General features: G+C 37.7%; 1 protein-coding gene across 2 annotated transcripts in view; it reads right to left on the reverse strand.

Moving 5' to 3' along the window:
- Positions 1 to 1,700: 1,700 nt before the first annotated feature.
- Positions 1,701 to 18,746, reverse strand: part of LOC129926988 (uncharacterized) — a 51,369-nt gene continuing 34,323 nt past the window's right edge. Inside the window, exons 5-6 of one of the 2 annotated variants that reach the window (XM_056033985.1) lie at positions 14,948 to 17,922; positions 13,422 to 13,752 (exon numbers count right to left, since the gene is read on the reverse strand). In XM_056033985.1, coding sequence (XP_055889960.1) covers positions 17,433 to 17,922 — 490 coding nt within the window. In that variant the 3' untranslated portion in view covers positions 13,422 to 13,752; positions 14,948 to 17,432. Of the gene's footprint in view, positions 2,348 to 13,421; positions 13,753 to 14,947; positions 17,923 to 18,746 lie in introns of those variants that run through there. The other variant, XM_056033986.1, reaches the window with a different exon arrangement.

The raw sequence follows: 18,746 nt of genomic DNA on the forward strand, positions 1-18,746 counted from the left end.
TGTACGACTCGATGCAAGTTAACTAGGGTAGAGTTAACTGGAGTGGACTACTGTCGTTAAAGTCTATACAGCGAACTACAGTGGACTTGAGCCGTTACAGTCGATACAGTCGATGTAAGACGTGTGCGGCTCTGATGTGGTAGACTAGAGTACGACTTGGTTCAGCTTTGGGAGACCTGGAGCGACACTGGGAAGTGTGTCGTTGGTCTGTTACGACTTGGTTCAGCTTTAGGAGACCTGGAGCGACACTGGGAAGTGTGTCGTTGGTCTGTTCTGTGGAATACGGCTCGATGCAAGTTGAGAAGAGATGAATTGCAACGAAGTGAAGAGATGAATTGCAACGAAGTATAGCTAACTGTAAACTGACAGATATTGTACAGTCTTCTACGCTACATGTTACAGTAACGAATTGTTAGAGTTAATAGTCATTAAAGTTATATGAAACTGAAAGTTTAGTCGTCAAGTTCTTTGCTGTGTTTTTATTTGTGTGCCTACTAATACTTCTAGCCAGAAGATTCAGAAATACGTAACAATTGGTGTCAGAAGTGGGATCTTTCTGGCTAGAATGTGTTCCATCAAACTTCTTATTGAACTTGACATGAAAGAACTTAGACAAGAGCTTCGAGAAAGAGGTCTACAGCTTAACAGAGGTTTTAGAAGAACGCTAATTAAGTCAGAAGCAAGAAGGACAGAAAAGAAGTAGTTTAAGATGTCAGAACTGTAGTGAGTAACCATCTGTGACAGAACTGTACAAGAAGATCAACCCAACATCGTACAAACCCAAGTCAGTTGCTGTTGTTTAAAAGAAGAGCATGTGAATATTGCTGTACTGTGATGAACTTGGTCATCTCTGAAGAAGCTCTGTAAAAAGATACTTGAAAATGTAAAACTCAGCGAGTGAAGCACGAACTCTTTAGAATGCTGCCCAATGTCGTCATCTGAAGGTCGATGTTTCCATACCAAGATTGATGAAAACATTTATGAGGACCTGCTGAAAAATGAGGATTTGGCTCCCATTCTTCTATGGAAAGAAGATGGACAACGGCCAGATTGAAAGAACATCTCTGAGAAGGGGGCAACCACCAAAGCTTCCTACTTGATCGTCGATCGATTTCATCAGTATCGTGATGAAGTAAAATCTGTTCGGGACGAACAGATCTAAGAAGGGGGCAGTGTTACAAATGAACAGTGATAGGTAGAGGTCAACGTATGACCCCGGCGAGATGACACAGCAGCTAGTGTTCCCTGGAATCTACATGTACAAACAAAGACAGGATGTGACGTGTCCACACGTGTTGTTCCAGGGGACGAACAGATCTAAGTAGGGGGACAGTTACTAATGAACAGTGACAGATAAAGGTCACTACGTGTGACCCAGACTTGATGACACTGCAGCGAGTGTTTTCTGGAATCTACGTGTATAAATAAAGACAGGATGTGACGTTTCCTGACATGTTATTCCAGAGGATACTAGGAGTGTCATCAAGTCGGGGTCACACGTAGTGACCTTTATCTGTCACTGTTCATTAGTAACTGTCCCCCTACTTAGATCTGTTCGTCCCCTGGAACAACACGTGTGGACACGTCACATCCTGTCTTTGTTTGTACATGTAGATTCCAGGGAACACTAGCTGCTGTGTCATCTCGCCGGGGTCATACGTTGACCTCTACCTATCACTGTTCATTTGTAACAATATTAATACTTAAATCGTATACATGTGTGCGGGGGGAGGGGCAATGAGGCTAGACGTCCTTACTAGAGAAGCCGCGCCAGCAGCTACGAATCTACATGGTTTTTGGCAGTTTAGACGTCACCCAGAACGCGACGATCCGTGGTGGTGGTCTAGGTGGTTTAATAGTATATTATTGCGCAGTGTAGGACGGATCAATGTCCTAATGGAGCATACTTTGCCCGGTTCCGTCTGAACTGTGTCGCATTTCTTGTACGAGTGTCCTTAGCTTCGAGAACACAGGGGGCTGTGTCTGAGCAATCAGTGGACTTGTATGGGGGCTACAAGGCATTTCACCGGTAGGCCCCGTTTCCTGTAAGATCACTAAGTAGGACTAGTTCTTCCTATTCTGTTCCTAATCGAAGTTCTTTGCAGGTGCCAATGATTTATTGGTTTGACAAACTAGTCCAACAAACTTGCTACGTCGTCAGACAGGATGTGTGAACGTTCGTTGATGGATCTAGCGCGTGGTTAGTGACCTAACCCAGTCAACTTCATCCATGTCAATTGCGGCATTTTAGAATCAAAACGATCTTCGGCTAAAGTGTTCCTTTGAAATGTCAATGAGCTGGTTTGTCCTGTAGTTCTGTGTCTTTCTACCAACTGTAATGTTGATACTGAAAGACATAAAATGTTAGGGATGATGAAATTTTGATGAAATTTACAAAGACCAATATATCATTACGATTAAATTTTTTTAAACTTACATGTAATCAATTTGAATAACTCAAAATGTATACAATTATATGGAATGTCAGATATATTTGTTGAGGCGCTTTGGGGGGGGGGGGGGAAGAACATCCTTTAATTGCTGCCATATTTATCCATATTACAAGGCTGATCTGCCGTTACCTTAGTGCATATTACAATTTATTAATTACGACTAAAATATTAAATTATTTGTTAGTCTTTCGATTGATTTATTTGTTGTCATCGACAATAAATAATTGTGCAAATATTTAACTTGATTCGAGAATGGGAATTTTGAAAAAAATTAACGTATTAAGGCTAGTGTTGTTTTTTTTAATAATTATATAACTTTTAATATCGATATTTACAAAAGGCATTACTATCCAGGTTTTTTTTCCCCAAATATATATACTGTTGATATTTCATTTTTATATTCGAATTTCTATATATATTGCAATTGACATTATCACGTGGTAATTATAATTGAATTTTGAATATAACTCGTAGCAATGACTTTTTCATTTTACTTAATTGATTCACGTTTGCAAATAAAATTCCATACCGACTTTTGGATATGATATTAATTATGGACATGTGACTATGACATTTACAATATACGTGCAACATCCTATTATTTTCATTGGAAAGATTATTATAACTTTTAAAATAAAGAAACCAAGTAAATGATAACCAGACATGCGTAATTTATAAATGACACTTGTTCAGTCTAGATTACGTTATCTTTGGTTTCAGTTAATTGAATTATCTTATGAGGTACAGTGTAGAGAGCAATGCGCATTAACTCTGCAAATGCCCTAAACAATAAGATTTAATGTAACACAATATGAAGTAAACCTAAAGACAAAACAAGGTTACAAAGACAAAGACTCAAAATCGGCTCCGAAGTCTTCCACCCAGAGTCTTCAGCAGGATTGGAACACGGGACTTCTGGTTCCAAGTGCTTTACCCCCCCCCCCCCCAGCCATAGCATCTCCATATATTCATTTAGCGTACACTTATATTTTTTAAAATAATAATTATTAACCTTATCCACACATTCAAAATTAATAACATGTTACATGCAATAAAGAGAAACTAAAAAAAAAGATTTATTCTTCTTACAAAAAAGGTAAGTCGGCAACACGACAAGAATAATTCTGTACCTTAACAAGACTTTTCCCTCGCAAATAAAAATTAATATCTCCATTGTTTATTGTCATACAAACTAGACATACATCTAGCTAGATATAGATCTAGTTCTAGATCTGAATCTAGATTCAAGATCGAATTCTAGGTCTAGAACTAGATCTAAGTCTAGATCTAGAAAGATATCTAAGTCTAGATCTTATCTAGAATTCGGTCATGTAATTAAATTTGTAATAGCTCTATTCCAGTGGTTCCCAAACTGTATTTGTCTCGTAGACCTTTTGACAAGTTTTTTCAAATTTCGATAAACCCACTGCTTTTTCTTCAATTTTCAAAATTTATTAGCTTTTATTTTTTTTATTTACACAGATTCCAAAGTTTTTTTGTTTAAGAAAATTAAAAATTAAAATGAAGCTAAATAAAATTTAATATTAAAAAAGAAATACGCCTATTTTTCGGCTTTGTGGTCATACATTTCGGACAGTGGTTACACGTGCCAAATCGCCGCGATATATCGTAGAGTTTAATGAAATTGAGCCACTGCAGACTTGTATGCATTGTGGGACAGGGGTTTGTAAATGTTACATCCGTCATTTCTTTTTCATCGTCATGTGTATGGAAGACCAATAGAAGTATTATAATATTCAGAATATTCTCAAAACTTAGCTGAAAATTGGAATAGAGCAGGGGTGGGCAAATTACGGACGGCGGGCCACATGCGGCCCGCCGAGGTGTTTTATGCGGCCCGCCGACACCTACAGAAATCAGATGTTCCCACAGTATATAGATATAAAAATGCAAAATTAAAAAAAAAAATCAATATAAATTATTGAAACTGTCTCATTATAAAAAGTTTTAAGTTAACGAAGATTATGTCTTTTGGCTATACATCAATACACTTAATTTAAGACACAATGTCTGAGTGTGGGTAGGCTAGGAACAAGATGGCAAATGTAACAACTGATGAAGCTCGAGCTTTCACTGAGAACCATAAACTTGAAACAGGAAACTTTGCACAAAGCTGCATTTAATTCTTATACATAATATAACAATATTGAACTTATAAAACTTACTAGAGCTAGGGAAGTTAATCAGGGTAGTTCTGATTTATGAATAAATAATCTAATGTATCTGCTAGCTTAGCATGGGCAAGGTAAAGGAGAAAAATATAAAATCTCAAGGATGAAATTGTTATGTTACTTGAAGGACATTGACAATATTTCTAATGAAGAGTGGAAGACAATATCATGTTTTTTATAATTGCTATTGCAATTGATTGTTTGCATATGAAATGTATATGCATGTTAAATCTTTTCAAACAAGGCTTTCACATTTCTACAGGCAAGCAAAAAAAAAATAGTTTTTGTCATTTTTCTTAGCTGAAAGGTGAAACTATCTTTAGTGAAATGATTAAAAGTACAACACTTATTAAGAGAAGCCGATTCAGCTCCAGAGGACATAACTCAAAGCAATGAGGTTCCAGTCATCACTACCACGGGAGCCTTATGGGTGCCAGAAGCTGTACTTCCACACTTAAACAAACTTTGCTGTTGTTCACACTATTTGGGTAACATACATCAGTTCCTCTTCTTCGTTCTCATTTTACATGTTGGAGGGTTCAGATCAGTAATCCCATATCTGGGATGAACCGCGTAGTGGTTTCCAGATCAGGCAGTCTTGTTCGGGTCCCCTGATTTAGTATGCACCATTAAAGGACATGGTCAGCATTCTTTGGTGATGCTCCACAAGAGAAGGCTTCGCTCGTCCGGAAATTTTAATTTCCGGAACATAAATTGTCTCATTCAGTGAGCAAGCATTTTTTTGTGGAAACTAAACAAATATAATCACTGGTCAATGTTGACTGACAGTAATTTGACAGCTGTCATTGGGGTAACAACTAGTAAGATAGTTTCACAGTTAAGAAACATTACGCATGAGTGTAAGAAGTAAAATACTGCACATTAAGTACAACTGTATATTTGTGGGGATATTGTGATAAAAAAAGACAACAGCAATTTAAAAAAAAATCGTAATACAGTGTATATATATGAATTAAAAGACATTCTACACAGCTAGCTTATCTTTCTAAGATATATATATATATGCGGCCCGCCATCACCAAACTTTTTTTTAATGCGGCCCTTGATACAAAAATGTTGCCCACCCCTGGAATAGAGGGTATTTAAATATTCGACATAATTAACAACTACGGATTTGAACTGTATTGTTGCTTGCATTCATTTTTGTTATGATACCAGATGCTGGTTCTTAATACATCTTCTATATTTAGTTTGCTGTAGAGACATTGTACGATGTTCACACATCTCTTTTCTTTGTGAGAATGAAACTCATTCTGTTTACTGTGTGTCTATTCTGAACTTTAACTTTGAGTGTTACAGTGATTCAAGTCTTTATTATATTTTAGAAGCGTTTTGAGACCCAATAAAAAAGCCCTTCCAAAGACAGACGCAGAGACGAAAAAAAGAAAAAAAAGAATTAAATAAACCGCCGGCTGACAACGGCACTGTCCTCACTAGCGCGGGAAAATATGCAGGTCACAACTGGGTTTGCGTGGTCATTTGAAACACTGCACTCATTTTTAATCTTCGGAATTAGTATTATCCTCTCAAATGATCCTGCAGCTTAGTTGGTTTCATAGCATTGTTGCATAGTAGACACATAGGCAATGTAGACAACAATAAAGAGTTTCAAATGATGTACACTGTGCTGTCTACATTCCTTTTTATATAATATTAGTTTCTCATAGACACATTTATGATATTTATACACGTAGTTAACATTTACAGATTATATATATATATTATTTAAATATCAGGGTTGAAATTCAAAAGATTAACTAAGGTACAAATCATATTTATGTATGAGTTACTTCCTTTAAAGAAAACAAAATTTAAGACATGACCTGCTTAGATGATCCTCTATTTACAACTCATATACCCCCAATTCATTTTTTCACTCTCGTAGACCCCTTAGAAGTCGTCGTAGACACATGGGGGGTCTATATAGACCACTTTGGGAATCACTGATCTAGATCATAACTTATATTCATATCATTAAACAATTACATTGTTAACAGTGAGTTACTTATTTATTTGTAAGCACCAAGGTGCCTGTTGAATGTCAGGGGCCCGGGCAAACGAGCTAAGGCCTTAACACAACCCTGACATACCACCACTACAGTCAAGTACATATTCTTTCCCTTGTTTGAGATACTAAAGTAATTTAATTCCTATAGTCAATTAACTAATTGTTTTTTTTTAATTAGATTCTTGAGTTGTTAGATAAATGAAATAATTGTGCGAAATTTCAGCTTGATCCGAGATTGGATGTCGTAGAAATATCGTGTACGAACTTTTTGCCGGACAGACGGACAAAGTGAGTTTATATAAGCTTAGTAAAAAGCAACTTACCAAGATTTCCCTTCATCGACATCGTCTGGAGTCTGTGGCAGAGGTTTCACGCAGGTTCTGGTAACAGAAATGCCAAGGATCCTGCTACAACAGACAGCCAACCAAAAACGATGAAGGTTATAGGTTTGGATATAACCTGAAGGTCCAAGAAAATGGGGTTAATGTACCGCCGATCCTAGCTTTAATTAGGATTTCATAAACATATATATATTTTTTTTCTAACAATGATAAGGGAGACAATCTTTGTTGATACGCTAATACAGTCTAACATTTTTTGAATCCCTTAAGATTGTCAACGATCACTAACTATACTTCTTATAAAAAGAACTTTAAAAAAAAATATTTAAACAAAAATCAATATAAAGGAAAAAGAACCTCAAAATCACTGCCATATAAGTTGCACTTTTAAAGCAAAATGCATAATTAAAGCATTACCACTAATTGATTTTTTAATGGATTCATGTATGTCACGTTTGGGAGTACCCAGAATGCATATATGGAATTACTAAAGAAAAGGTCTAATCACAGTTTAGATCAGGGGTCTCAAACTCATTTCAGCATGTGGGCCACAGTGGAAAGTAACAACCATTCAGCGGGCCGCACCACAAAAAGAGAATGTTTTTTCATTAAATTTTACGAACACAACTGTCACTGCAGTTAAATACTAAAATAAAGTTTTTATAATTATTAATTACATTTAGTGTAGTTTATTACATGCACAGGCAGTTTAGTTTACTAAAATAAGTTGACGTTGTCTCTGTCACTTATTAAAAAGCAGAAACTGTAATTACCCAAAAAACTACAACTATAATTTCTAGGCCTACTGCAGATGGCTCGTCACTCATGTTTCTGTCCACTCAGCTGAGAGCGTTTGGCAGAGACCAGACCATCGACGTTAAGCCTGAAGTCGCGTGTAGTGGCAAGCCGCAAGGTTGCTCTCAGGTTCTCTCAGATGCTTATCAGTCAGTCTTGATCGTAATGCTGTTTTCTTGATCATTCTAAAAAAAAAAACTGTTCGCCAACGTACGTACTCCCAAACATCGCTAGAATTCTAGCAGCTGCGCAGAATAAGTTTGGAAACTTCTCTCTGGGAAGAAATCTGGAACGCCAACATCAGTATATTTTTTGCTTCAGAACAGTGTCACACTGCAGGTCCAGTAGTTCCATCTGGACTTCCTCTGGAACGTTTTTCACGTCAACTGCGAACGGAGTGGCAAAAAGGAAAAACTGTGATTCGAGAGCTGTGAATTGCTGAAAGCGGAGTTCAAAATCTTCCAGTAGTCTGGAGAGAATGTCTCCGTAGTCTTTCAGGCGCTGTGGTTCAACCGTAATGCTCTGTAGAAAAGACAAATGAGCCAGGTTTCCATCTTCCAGCTGAGTGGCCCACAAAGTCAGCTTGCATCTGAATGATTTGATGCGGTCAAACATCACGGTAAACAGCTGCTTTGTGCCCTGTAGTTGTGAATTGAGTGCATTGAGATGTTGCGTGATTTCAGTAAGAAAAGCAAGATCCGACAAAACAATTGGGTCACTGAGCTGAGGTATGTCTCCGTCTTTTATTGCCACGAACAATGCTATTTCCCGTCTCAGTTCAAAGAATCTCTGCAGCACTTTTCCACGACTCAACCATCTGACTTCCGTATGATAAAGCAACTCTCCGTATTCAGTTTCTAAATCAGCTAGAAATGATACAAACTGTCTGTGGTTGAGACTCCGTGCACGTATGAGGTTTACCGTCTTCACGACAACATCCATCACGTTCTTCATTTGTAGACTTTTGTAATAGTAGGCTAGTAGAGACTAACAAACACTTTCTTGTCTGTTTAAATGCTCTTTATTCAAGTTAGATCGTCCATATATATAGGCCTAAAATGAATTCAATTGTCCCCCCTATCTGTTAATTAGCACATTCTTTCGACATGCCAGTAATGTGGGTTACTGGGTTACAATAACAGGACGGGGCTGACAAGACAATAACATTTACTATCACATCTCCCTTCTTACAAACATTCAATGATAAAACATCTATAAAACTATTTCTACATTTTGGTACAAAATATTGACATCTAACATAGATAATCAATAGACATTTCCATGTAACTATTCAAAGTTAAAACATTTTCATTATAAAATTCTAACATTGCTATTATGTTTACAAGTTGCAGGTAACGATTTACAGTTGTGTTTAAATATTTATATAATATAACATTATAATATATAGTGTAAGAAAACATCAAAAGCCTTTTACACAATAGGCTGTATTTGAAATAATGAATGTCTAAATATCTACATTAGGAAAACGTTTTGGTGGTCTTACTGGTCTGCCATACCGTGTAACCACTGGGGCTGGGCCGTAATGTGTTACAACAGGCGCTGTACTAGCAATTGCAGTCTAGGGTTCTGTAACTTGCGTTTCGTAGGATGTATCAGAATTGTCCCATTTAAATACATCTGGAGTTTCTTTCTTTTAAGTTGATTAAAAATCCTATAAGGAAGAATGTTGACTTGTGCTCCTGTATCCAATGTAAATGTTACATGTTTGTTTTCTAGAGTGATAACTGCATTCCACTCATTACATTGGTTTTGTAAACCTATACTGCCAATTATAGACGTTTCAGACTTGGTATCATCTGTAGCTTCAGTCTTGTAATTGATGAATTGGATGTTATTTGATCTGCATACATTAGAAAAATGGTTTATTTTGTGGCATTTGTAACATATTTTACCGTAAGCTAGACACTGCTTTGGTAAATGTTGTCTGCCACAATTGCCGCAGTTCAAGGTTAAATTTCGTTCTACGAAAGTTCTTTGTAGCTGAAGACACCGCTTGAATGTCATATTCTTCTTTCATGACTTTGAGTTGCCATTCAGTTGATTCCGCTGCTCGACAAAATGTTTCCAGCTTTGACAATGTTTAGATCAGGTTCTCTTAAAAGTCTTGATCTTGTGCTGTCATTTTTTTTATACCGCCTACTATTTGGTCTTTTATTAGTGAATCTTTTAGTGACTCAAATTCACAAGACCTTGCCTTGAGTTTGAGGTCGGTCAAAAAGCTGTCAAAGATTTCTCCTTCATTTTGACTTCTCTTGAAAAAAATATGCCTTTCAATCGTTACATTCTTCCTGGGAAGGCAGTATTGTTCAAACTTGTTTCAAATGCAATTCAGTGTATGAAAAGACTTGCTGATATCACAGTCTTCACACTCATCGTCTGTCCACTGGAATGTATTGTAGACTTGGACTGCTTTGTGGCCAATAACATGTAGTAACGTCATGGACTGGACTTCTTTACTTTAGTATCAAGTCCACATGCTGATATCACAGTCTTCACACTCATCGTCTGTCCACTGGAATGTATTGTAGACTTGGACTGCTTTGTGGCCAATAACATGTAGTAACGTCATGGACTGGACTTCTTTACTTTAGTATCAAGTCCACATGCTGATATCACAGTCTTCACACTCATCGTCTGTCCACTGGAATGTATTGTAGACTTGGACTGCTTTGTGGCCAATAACATGTAGTAACGTCATGGACTGGACTTCTTTACTTTAGTATCAAGTCCACATGCTGATATCACAGTCTTCACACTCATCGTCTGTCCACTGGAATGTATTGTAGACTTGGACTGCTTTGTGGCCAATAACATGTAGTAACGTCATGGACTGGACTTCTTTACTTTAGTATCAAGTCCACATGCTGATATCACAGTCTTCACACTCATCGTCTGTCCACTGGAATGTATTCAACAATGTTCAAGTTTTCGTCGACCCCACGAATGAATACGGCACAGTGTGCGGTGTCTGTTACACCAGTAGACTCGTCCAGTGCAATGGAATATGCTACAAAGTCTTTTGCAGCGGCAATCAGTTGCTGTTGAACATTTGTCGCTGACTCGGTGATCCTGCTTGCAACTGTGTTCGCAGACAAACTTATGCCTTCGAAGAGTTTCTTATTCTTGGGGCAGATAATTTCACACACCTTAAGCATACACTCTTTTACAAACTGGCCTTCAGTGAATGGTCGTGATGCCTTTGCTATCATCTCGCTAACAACAAAGCTTGCCTTCACAGAATCTTTGCTTGCAGTGGGCGGACACCTCATTTACTGATTTGAGCAGTTGTAAATCATTTCAAGGCTTATATGTGGTCATTGTAAATTTTATCTAATTTTTTTGAATTTGCGGAGGTGGCCGCGGGCCACGTGTTTGAGACCCCTGGTTTAGATAATAAAATTAATAAAAATGTATTAATTTAATAAATATATTTTTTTTTAATTTCATGAAGCATATATTTACAGTGCGCTTAATATCGCATATGGATTGGGGGAGGGGCACCAGTGGCATAGCAAGGTACCAGTGGGCCCGGGTTCAAGACTATTAGGTCCATATGCTGGTGCCTCCCCCTCGCCCTTCAATAAGATAAATTAAGAATGTGGCATAAAACAATCAAGTAGTCGGTATATTTACCAAAAGCAGTTTTAACAGGCTTTTATACTAGTACAAAGTGTCATTCCCATAGCTCGTGTGGACACCTATTGGCAAAGAGCCATGAGCCAGAGCGAAATGAAATCTTTATTAGTCATGATTGCAACGTCACATGCTGAAAGCCCCTAATGTCCCTGGGCCAGGGTTAATTGAACTCCAACGCGTAATGGATGCTACGCCACGCCACTGTAGGCACCAGTTCCTTTCTTTAATATTCTCCATAACAAGCAAGTTAAAACTACTAATTTATGCCATATGTGGCAACTTGCACCCCCTGCAAAAAATTCTTCGGGCGCTCCTGCTATGTATGTATGTATGTATCTATCTATCTATCTTTCTATCTATGTATCTATCTATGTATGTATCTATCTATGTATCTATGTATCTATCTATGTATCTATGTATCTATCTATGTATCTATGTATCTATCTATGTATCTATGTATCTATCTATGTATCTATGTATCTATCTATGTATCTATCTATTTATCTGTCTGTTTATCTATCTATCTTTCTATCAAGACCAAGCCATTTTGTCAATTCGTCATTCTACAAGTCTCGTTCAGTCGGTTCGAAAACTATTGTATTTGTTTAGCTGTTTTTTTTTCTTACCTTTAGCGTAGGCCACAGGAAACGTCCCTAACCCTAACCGTATATTTAGCATTGAAAGAGCTTATCGCAAGCCTCTTTTATTATATATTATAATTTACTCATTACTATTTAAATTATCTTATCATCTTATCTTATATAATAAAGACGTTACTTCAAAAAAGAAGATGATTACGTCCTACGCGTCATGCATTTAGTCATGCATATTATTAACCAATGACTTAAATTCTGCCAAGTCACTGGTTTTCCTGTCTAGCTCAGGCAACCCATTCCATGCTCTAATAACACTAGGGAAAAAGGAGTATTTGTACAAATTTGTCCTAGCATATGGGACGAGGAATGTGCCTTTATCTTTGTGTCTTTCAGAGTATTTTATTAAATTTTGTTTTTGTATTTGAAGATTATAGTTCAGTGTTTTATGTATAATTGCTACTTTACTTTTGAGTCTTCTGTCTTGAAGGCTTTCCGAATTTAGTGATTCTACTAAAGGTTTTACTCTAGTCAAATGTGAATATTCGTTTGTTATAAATCTCACTGCTCTATTTCGTGTCTGTTCCAGTTTCTTAATGTTTTCTTGAGTTGAGGGGTCCCAAACGGAGGATGCATATTCTATTATTGGCCTAACCAAGGTTAAATAACATTTTAGTTTTATGTTCTTATTTGATTTATAGAAATTTCTTTTAATTATAATTCCATGGAACCCGAATGGCCTCAAAAAACCTTAAAAAATGCATCTATATACTTTTCTAGAAATTTGACAGTTGCTGTATATAGTTCGATAAACAGTTAGTAGCTCGTTGGCCACACTAAGTAAAAATCTAGCTTAACTGTCGTAATTTTCAAATTAAAAAAATAATAATTAATTTGGCTAGAGAACTAGGAGTATTTCCACAAGTATCTATTATTTAATCAAGAGTTAAATAAATAAATGTATAAGAAAATTTTGCACATATTATAAGTCTAGATCTAAAGGACCATTATTGTAATTTTATAAAGTATAGCGCAGTATTTCCCAAACTCTATCACTAACGTAACACTTCCTATTAGCGGAGAATTTAGGAACCCACCTCTAATTTTAGGTCGGATTATTTCCCTCATGTCTAAAAAATAATTTTAGTTAAACCATATTCTAAATTTCAATTTATTTATTTGTATTATTTATTTATATATTTCAAGTAGAAAAATCAAATAAAATATACAGACACACAGGAGTAGCCAGCCATTACAGAGTGTTTAGGGCCGGAGGAGGCTTCAAATGAGCAGCATCAAACTGAAGACTAATACTAAAAGCTCTTCTGAAATACTGTTGGCCATTTAAGTTTACTAGTCAAATACCACTGGTAACGTATACCAGTGCAGAACTAAGAGTTACTGAAGTTGAGCAGTACAGTACTACTAAGAGCACTTGCCTCTCTTGGTTGTCTTAATCCATGGGCGTTTCAGATTTACGATTCTTGATATGTAGGTCGCAGGCTTGTCGTAATAAGCGTAGGACAATACGCTCCACTTTGCTTTCACCGACAATGACGTACACTGCCTGGTTCTCCTGTTTTCCGGAAGTCTTCTAGCGCCGCTCCATATGATGAAGACGATAATGACAAGCAAAAGAAGAAAGATGGAACAGCCAAGACCAATGGCAAGTCCACATATACCACATGTTCCCTATGGAAAAAATATTCATTACTCAACATACACGAATCCCATACAGTCATGTATTGTAAATTAACGGAAAACTTTTACATTTTTCTTCAGAAGTAATGATTACTGCATCTTAGCCTAAGCTTCATTCGGCAAAGCATGAGATGACGTAGGGAAGGTCTCAAACAAGACAGTGACGATATCAACATTTTATTATTTAGAGATTAGGGTAGTTATTTCCCCTTCCCCAAGTAGCTCTAAAGCAACTTAGCTTGCATTGACAATAGCAGAGATGCCCAACCTAATTCGACATGCGGGCCATTTTAATTTCCAACACTCATCTCGCGGGCCACATGATCGAAAAGTTACAAAAACTAAATGATATTGTTCTGAAACTATTTTAGAACCCTTTTGATGTAGTGCTACATTCATGTGATATTTGACGATTTCATTTCTTACGCGTCAGAAAATAACTTCATTTGTCTACTTAAAATGTTAGCAACAGTGTAGGTCTTTTTTGGTTAATATTCACATCGATCCTCAAATCTCTAGTTGTAGTGAAACAATCTTTTAGTCGTGGTTGAAACCCATTATGCCTCCATAATTATTTTATAATGCCGATATATGTTTTTTTTTTTTAAACAATTGCACTTTCTTTATAAAACAAAGATGTAGGCTTATTATCATGTTCCGCAAACTAGTAAAGATCCACCCACTTTTCCTGGTAGATTCTACATTCAGAGTCTCTGTTCATAAACGCACAGAGGTTAAAGGTCATGGTATCAATCCATCAGAAAAAAGTCCTAAGTAGGTAAAGATACATTTTTCTACCTTTTTTTTTTTGAGGGGTTTTGTGTCGACGTTTCGGTGGGCCGGATGTAACCACGTCGCGGGCCGCATCTGGCCCGCGGGCCGTATTTTGGGCATCACTGGACAAGTGCATGTAGTTGACCTTTCAACTTTGTATACATGGGTACATACTCTTCCAAGGTAGAAGTCAAGTCTCTGTTGTATAGAAGCTCCTTCTAATTTTCAATAGGTCTGTGTCCACAATTGTATTCAGTAGGGACAAATTTGAAATGCTATTCAATATTATATTATGGACTTGGCTTGGAGGTCGTATAATAATATTTAATGCATTTATCACTATAACTATGAACGCTTCTAACAATTTACATATTAAAGCCGATTTGGTTTGTAAAATTATCTACAAACCTACCTTCAGTGAAGTCCAGTAGGGCGTCGGGGCGTAGGCGCCATTATCCCCTTGGTGGCTAGAAAGGCTTTGATCCAACTACCAGGCCTGGACATGGGGTTCTTCACCCCTGTCCTGTCTGAGGGCTCCCAGCGGTAGACGGCCATATCGGTTGACTGAGCCAGACCGGGCCGTGCCGCGTACACAGCACACCGTTCCCGCTCTCCTACCACTCGCCATAAGTGGTCGAGTACAGTGCTAACTGCGGGGAACTTGTCTCATATTCCTATTCTGTTACCGCCACAATTCCGTGTGAGGGTCACCACTCCAGGCTCCTGGAGTTTTAGCATTAGGAACGTACGTGTTTTCTCCTCTTTGAGTAGCTTTGACATCGTAATGTGAAAGCTTTCATGCTTCTCTTCAAACTTTTTTCTAATTCCATAGAAGAAAAGTTTCATTGCTGTTGTCTTAAGGTTTACAAGTTCTGTCCTGAGTTGCAATAAATAGGAAGTATCAAAGTTTTTCAGCTTTAGAGGACTGTTTTGGCATCGGTCTGTAAGAAAATTTGGCTGTTTGGTGTACTGTCACAGTCTCAGTTGACATTGCATGATTTAAATGTTCACGTCATGTTAAGAGTTTAAAAGACACGTGGAATTCCTGATGTAGAAAACAGGAAGTAGAATGAATAAAGTTGACTTGGAGTTCAGTCAAGTCAGTCAAGTGGTATCATTTGTTGGTCCGCAATGGTCAGTAGCGACTTAGAAAAGTCGAGTAGTAATTTCAGTTAGATAGTAGCTTGTGGGCAGTTGTTGCCAGTGGTCTTTTGAGACATGTTTTTTTATTAGTTATTATGTACAGTGTTACCCGCTGAGATGCGGACGTAATTTGTAAGATACTCTGAAGAGTTTGACGTATTGAATATATTTGATACCGCTGTTATGCGGATAGGATTGTTTATTATTTCTTGACTTCATCATCATTGGCCTCCTTCAGTCGTAGAACGACTATGGTGTGGTGAAATAGTTACTATTTGTTTATGTTTGTGTAACGTCGTGAGAATGTGTTCATAACATTGATCTAGTGTGCTACTGTCCAAGTCTCTTTCCTCAGTTCATGTGTCGTTCTAGTTTAATAAAGCCTTGTTTTAGGTTACTCTTCAGTGTTCCTTTATTTCTTATTACAATTTATTAAACTAGAAATTTTCAATTCCATGGATCTATGTGCCTCACGTATCTTTTTTGGATTTTCGTTCAACACTATTCTCAGTCTGTAAGTAAAAGTAGTAATACAAATGGAACGTCTATTTAGGCCAAAAGAGCTGGACATAGAGCCTAGCTCGCCATCGGCTGCCGAGAAGTGGCTGCACTGGCTCAGAACATTTGAGAATTTCATCTCCTCAGTCTCTCATTGCGACATTGACTAAAAGAAATTACTGGAAAACTACGTTTCTTCGAGCGTATTTCAGTACATAAGTGAGTGTACCACGTTCGAAGAATCAATCAAAGTTCTACAAAATGTCTACGTGAAGCCTAAAAGCGAAATTTTTGCACGGCACATGATAACTCTTTGTCGACAAGAGAACGGACAAACCGTTGACTCCTTCCTACTTAAGCTTAAAAGTATGGCCAAAGACTGTGACTTCAAAGCTGTCACCGCTGAAGAACACAGAGATATCTTCGTAAGAGACGCCTTCATTACTGGACTGGCTTCAAACAGCATAAGGCTGCGACTCTTAGAGAAATCTACTCTAACTCTACAGTGCGCCTATGAAGAGGCAAGACAACATGAATATGCCCATAACCATGCCATGGCGTATAACATCCACTCTGAAACTCCCTGTGGAGCTAGCGCCGACGAGGAGAGCCTTTCTCCAACGACAAAAGTAGAACACGAGGTGAGTGCGGCGACTAGTAAAAGATGTTTCTTTTGTGGAAACAGCCCACATCAATGCTTTAGATGTCCGGCCCGTGACGCTACATGCAACCTGTGCGGTAAGAGGGGCCATTTCCAGAAAGTCTGTAGATCGACCAGACAGACACTCAAATCTATAACCTCAGCCATAGTGAAAGCAGATGATGAGACGTCTCGGACTACAACCGTTGGATCTTCCTGGGCATCGACACCAGCGTCCGGTCTTACTAAATCTACTATTTCAATACTCGTCAATGGAGTACCATTGAAGGCTATCGTAGATACGGGGAGCAGTGAAAGCTATATATCTTCTTCAATTGCTAAAAGGTACAAATGGAAATTAGAAACGTCCAGAAACAGAATCTACATGGCCTCAGTATTGCACGTCAGTATTCTTACGCACCAGCAAATCTAGTGCGTGTGTGAAAGTATTTAATTAAGAGTCCAATTTGATTGGCGAAATACCTTCATAATGTCCTGAGAATGGACCTAAGCTCGTATATAAAACGTGTATAGGGATCTGATCTGTAAAATTTTCCCCGTATGAAACTATATTTTTTGATCTCTTGTCTACTACTTTTATACAACGTTTAATCACTTAAGCTGTGACTTTTATTTCAAACTCACCTATCATGAATGAGGTCCTAGCTACCGCTTCAAGTCTATCAAAAAGAGATTTAAATTGCATATTTTCTGGCATGTCGGCGGAAAGTGCCTCACCAACTAATTCTTTCTCAAAGTTTTCATAATTTTTTAAGCAGTGTCCAACGACCTCACTGCGTAGCGAGTCAGCTTTGCAAGTTTCTAAAAGCATGACTTTCTGATCTTTTAATGTTCCATCTTCTCTTTCCAGCTGTAGTTCAGGTAACAATCCAATAGAAATGCTTCGAAAAAAACATCTACCATCTCCTTTAGTACTGTACACCTTGAAGTTTGCTAAAGAACAATGATCAGTACTTGATAAAACTATTTTTTCTTGTTCAACCTTTAGGTTTTCCGTTTTGTGACTATAATTACTAATTGCTTCCATGTGCTCAAGTAAAGTCTTTGCCATCATGTTGGAAAGTTGGGATAATGTGATCCCGTTTCTGAAATCAATAAATAATACTGTATTTTTTACCCAACTAAAACTAGCTCTGTGTGGCTCTGTGTGTGCGTGTGGGTTTGTGTTCTGTAAAACTAATAAACAAAAACTACTGTACAAAGATATTCCAACACCTAATGAAATATAGAAAATAAGAATACTGTTAACATTTGAAAATAATATCGTAGTAAATAGTAATATAGTATTAGATTTAATTAATACTATAAGGTCTTATCTCTCTCTCCCTGTCTCTTTATATCTGTGGCATTTTACGTCTCGAGAGACGATCTTTTCCCTTTGCAACTTCTTGTGTGACTTAAGAGGCCAATCCTTGATACACAGCTGCAATCGCAGGTTGAGCATATATAATCACCAGGCGCCGTTGCATTTTTACCCTTCTCTCTGCTTCTGTTGTGTATGACATCTGCAATCTGTGACCCTTCCTTTATGCTCTCTCTCCATGTGGATCTGTCCAGTGCCACCTCTTCCCAGTTGCCAGTGTCGATTTTGAAGAGCTTCATGTCGCGTTTGCATACATCCGTATAACGTAAAAGTGGGCGACCAGCGGCTCTCCTGCTTTCTATTAGATCGCCATACAGGATGTCCTGTGGAAGTCGACCTACTGGCATTCTACGAACGTGGCCAAGCCAGCCAAGGCGTCTGCTGCTGATAACAGAGCGGATGTCCTGGCATCCTGCTCTATGTAGCACTTCCTCATTGGTTATCTTATCTTGCCACCTTATTTTAAAGATCCGCCTTAGACATCGGAGGAGCTTTTTTTCCTGCCATGAGTAGGTTGGCCATGTTTCACTTCCGTACAGCAAGGTG

The sequence above is a fragment of the Biomphalaria glabrata genome, chromosome 6, assembly GCF_947242115.1.
Source record: "Biomphalaria glabrata chromosome 6, xgBioGlab47.1, whole genome shotgun sequence".
Lineage (NCBI taxonomy): Eukaryota > Metazoa > Mollusca > Gastropoda > Planorbidae > Biomphalaria > Biomphalaria glabrata.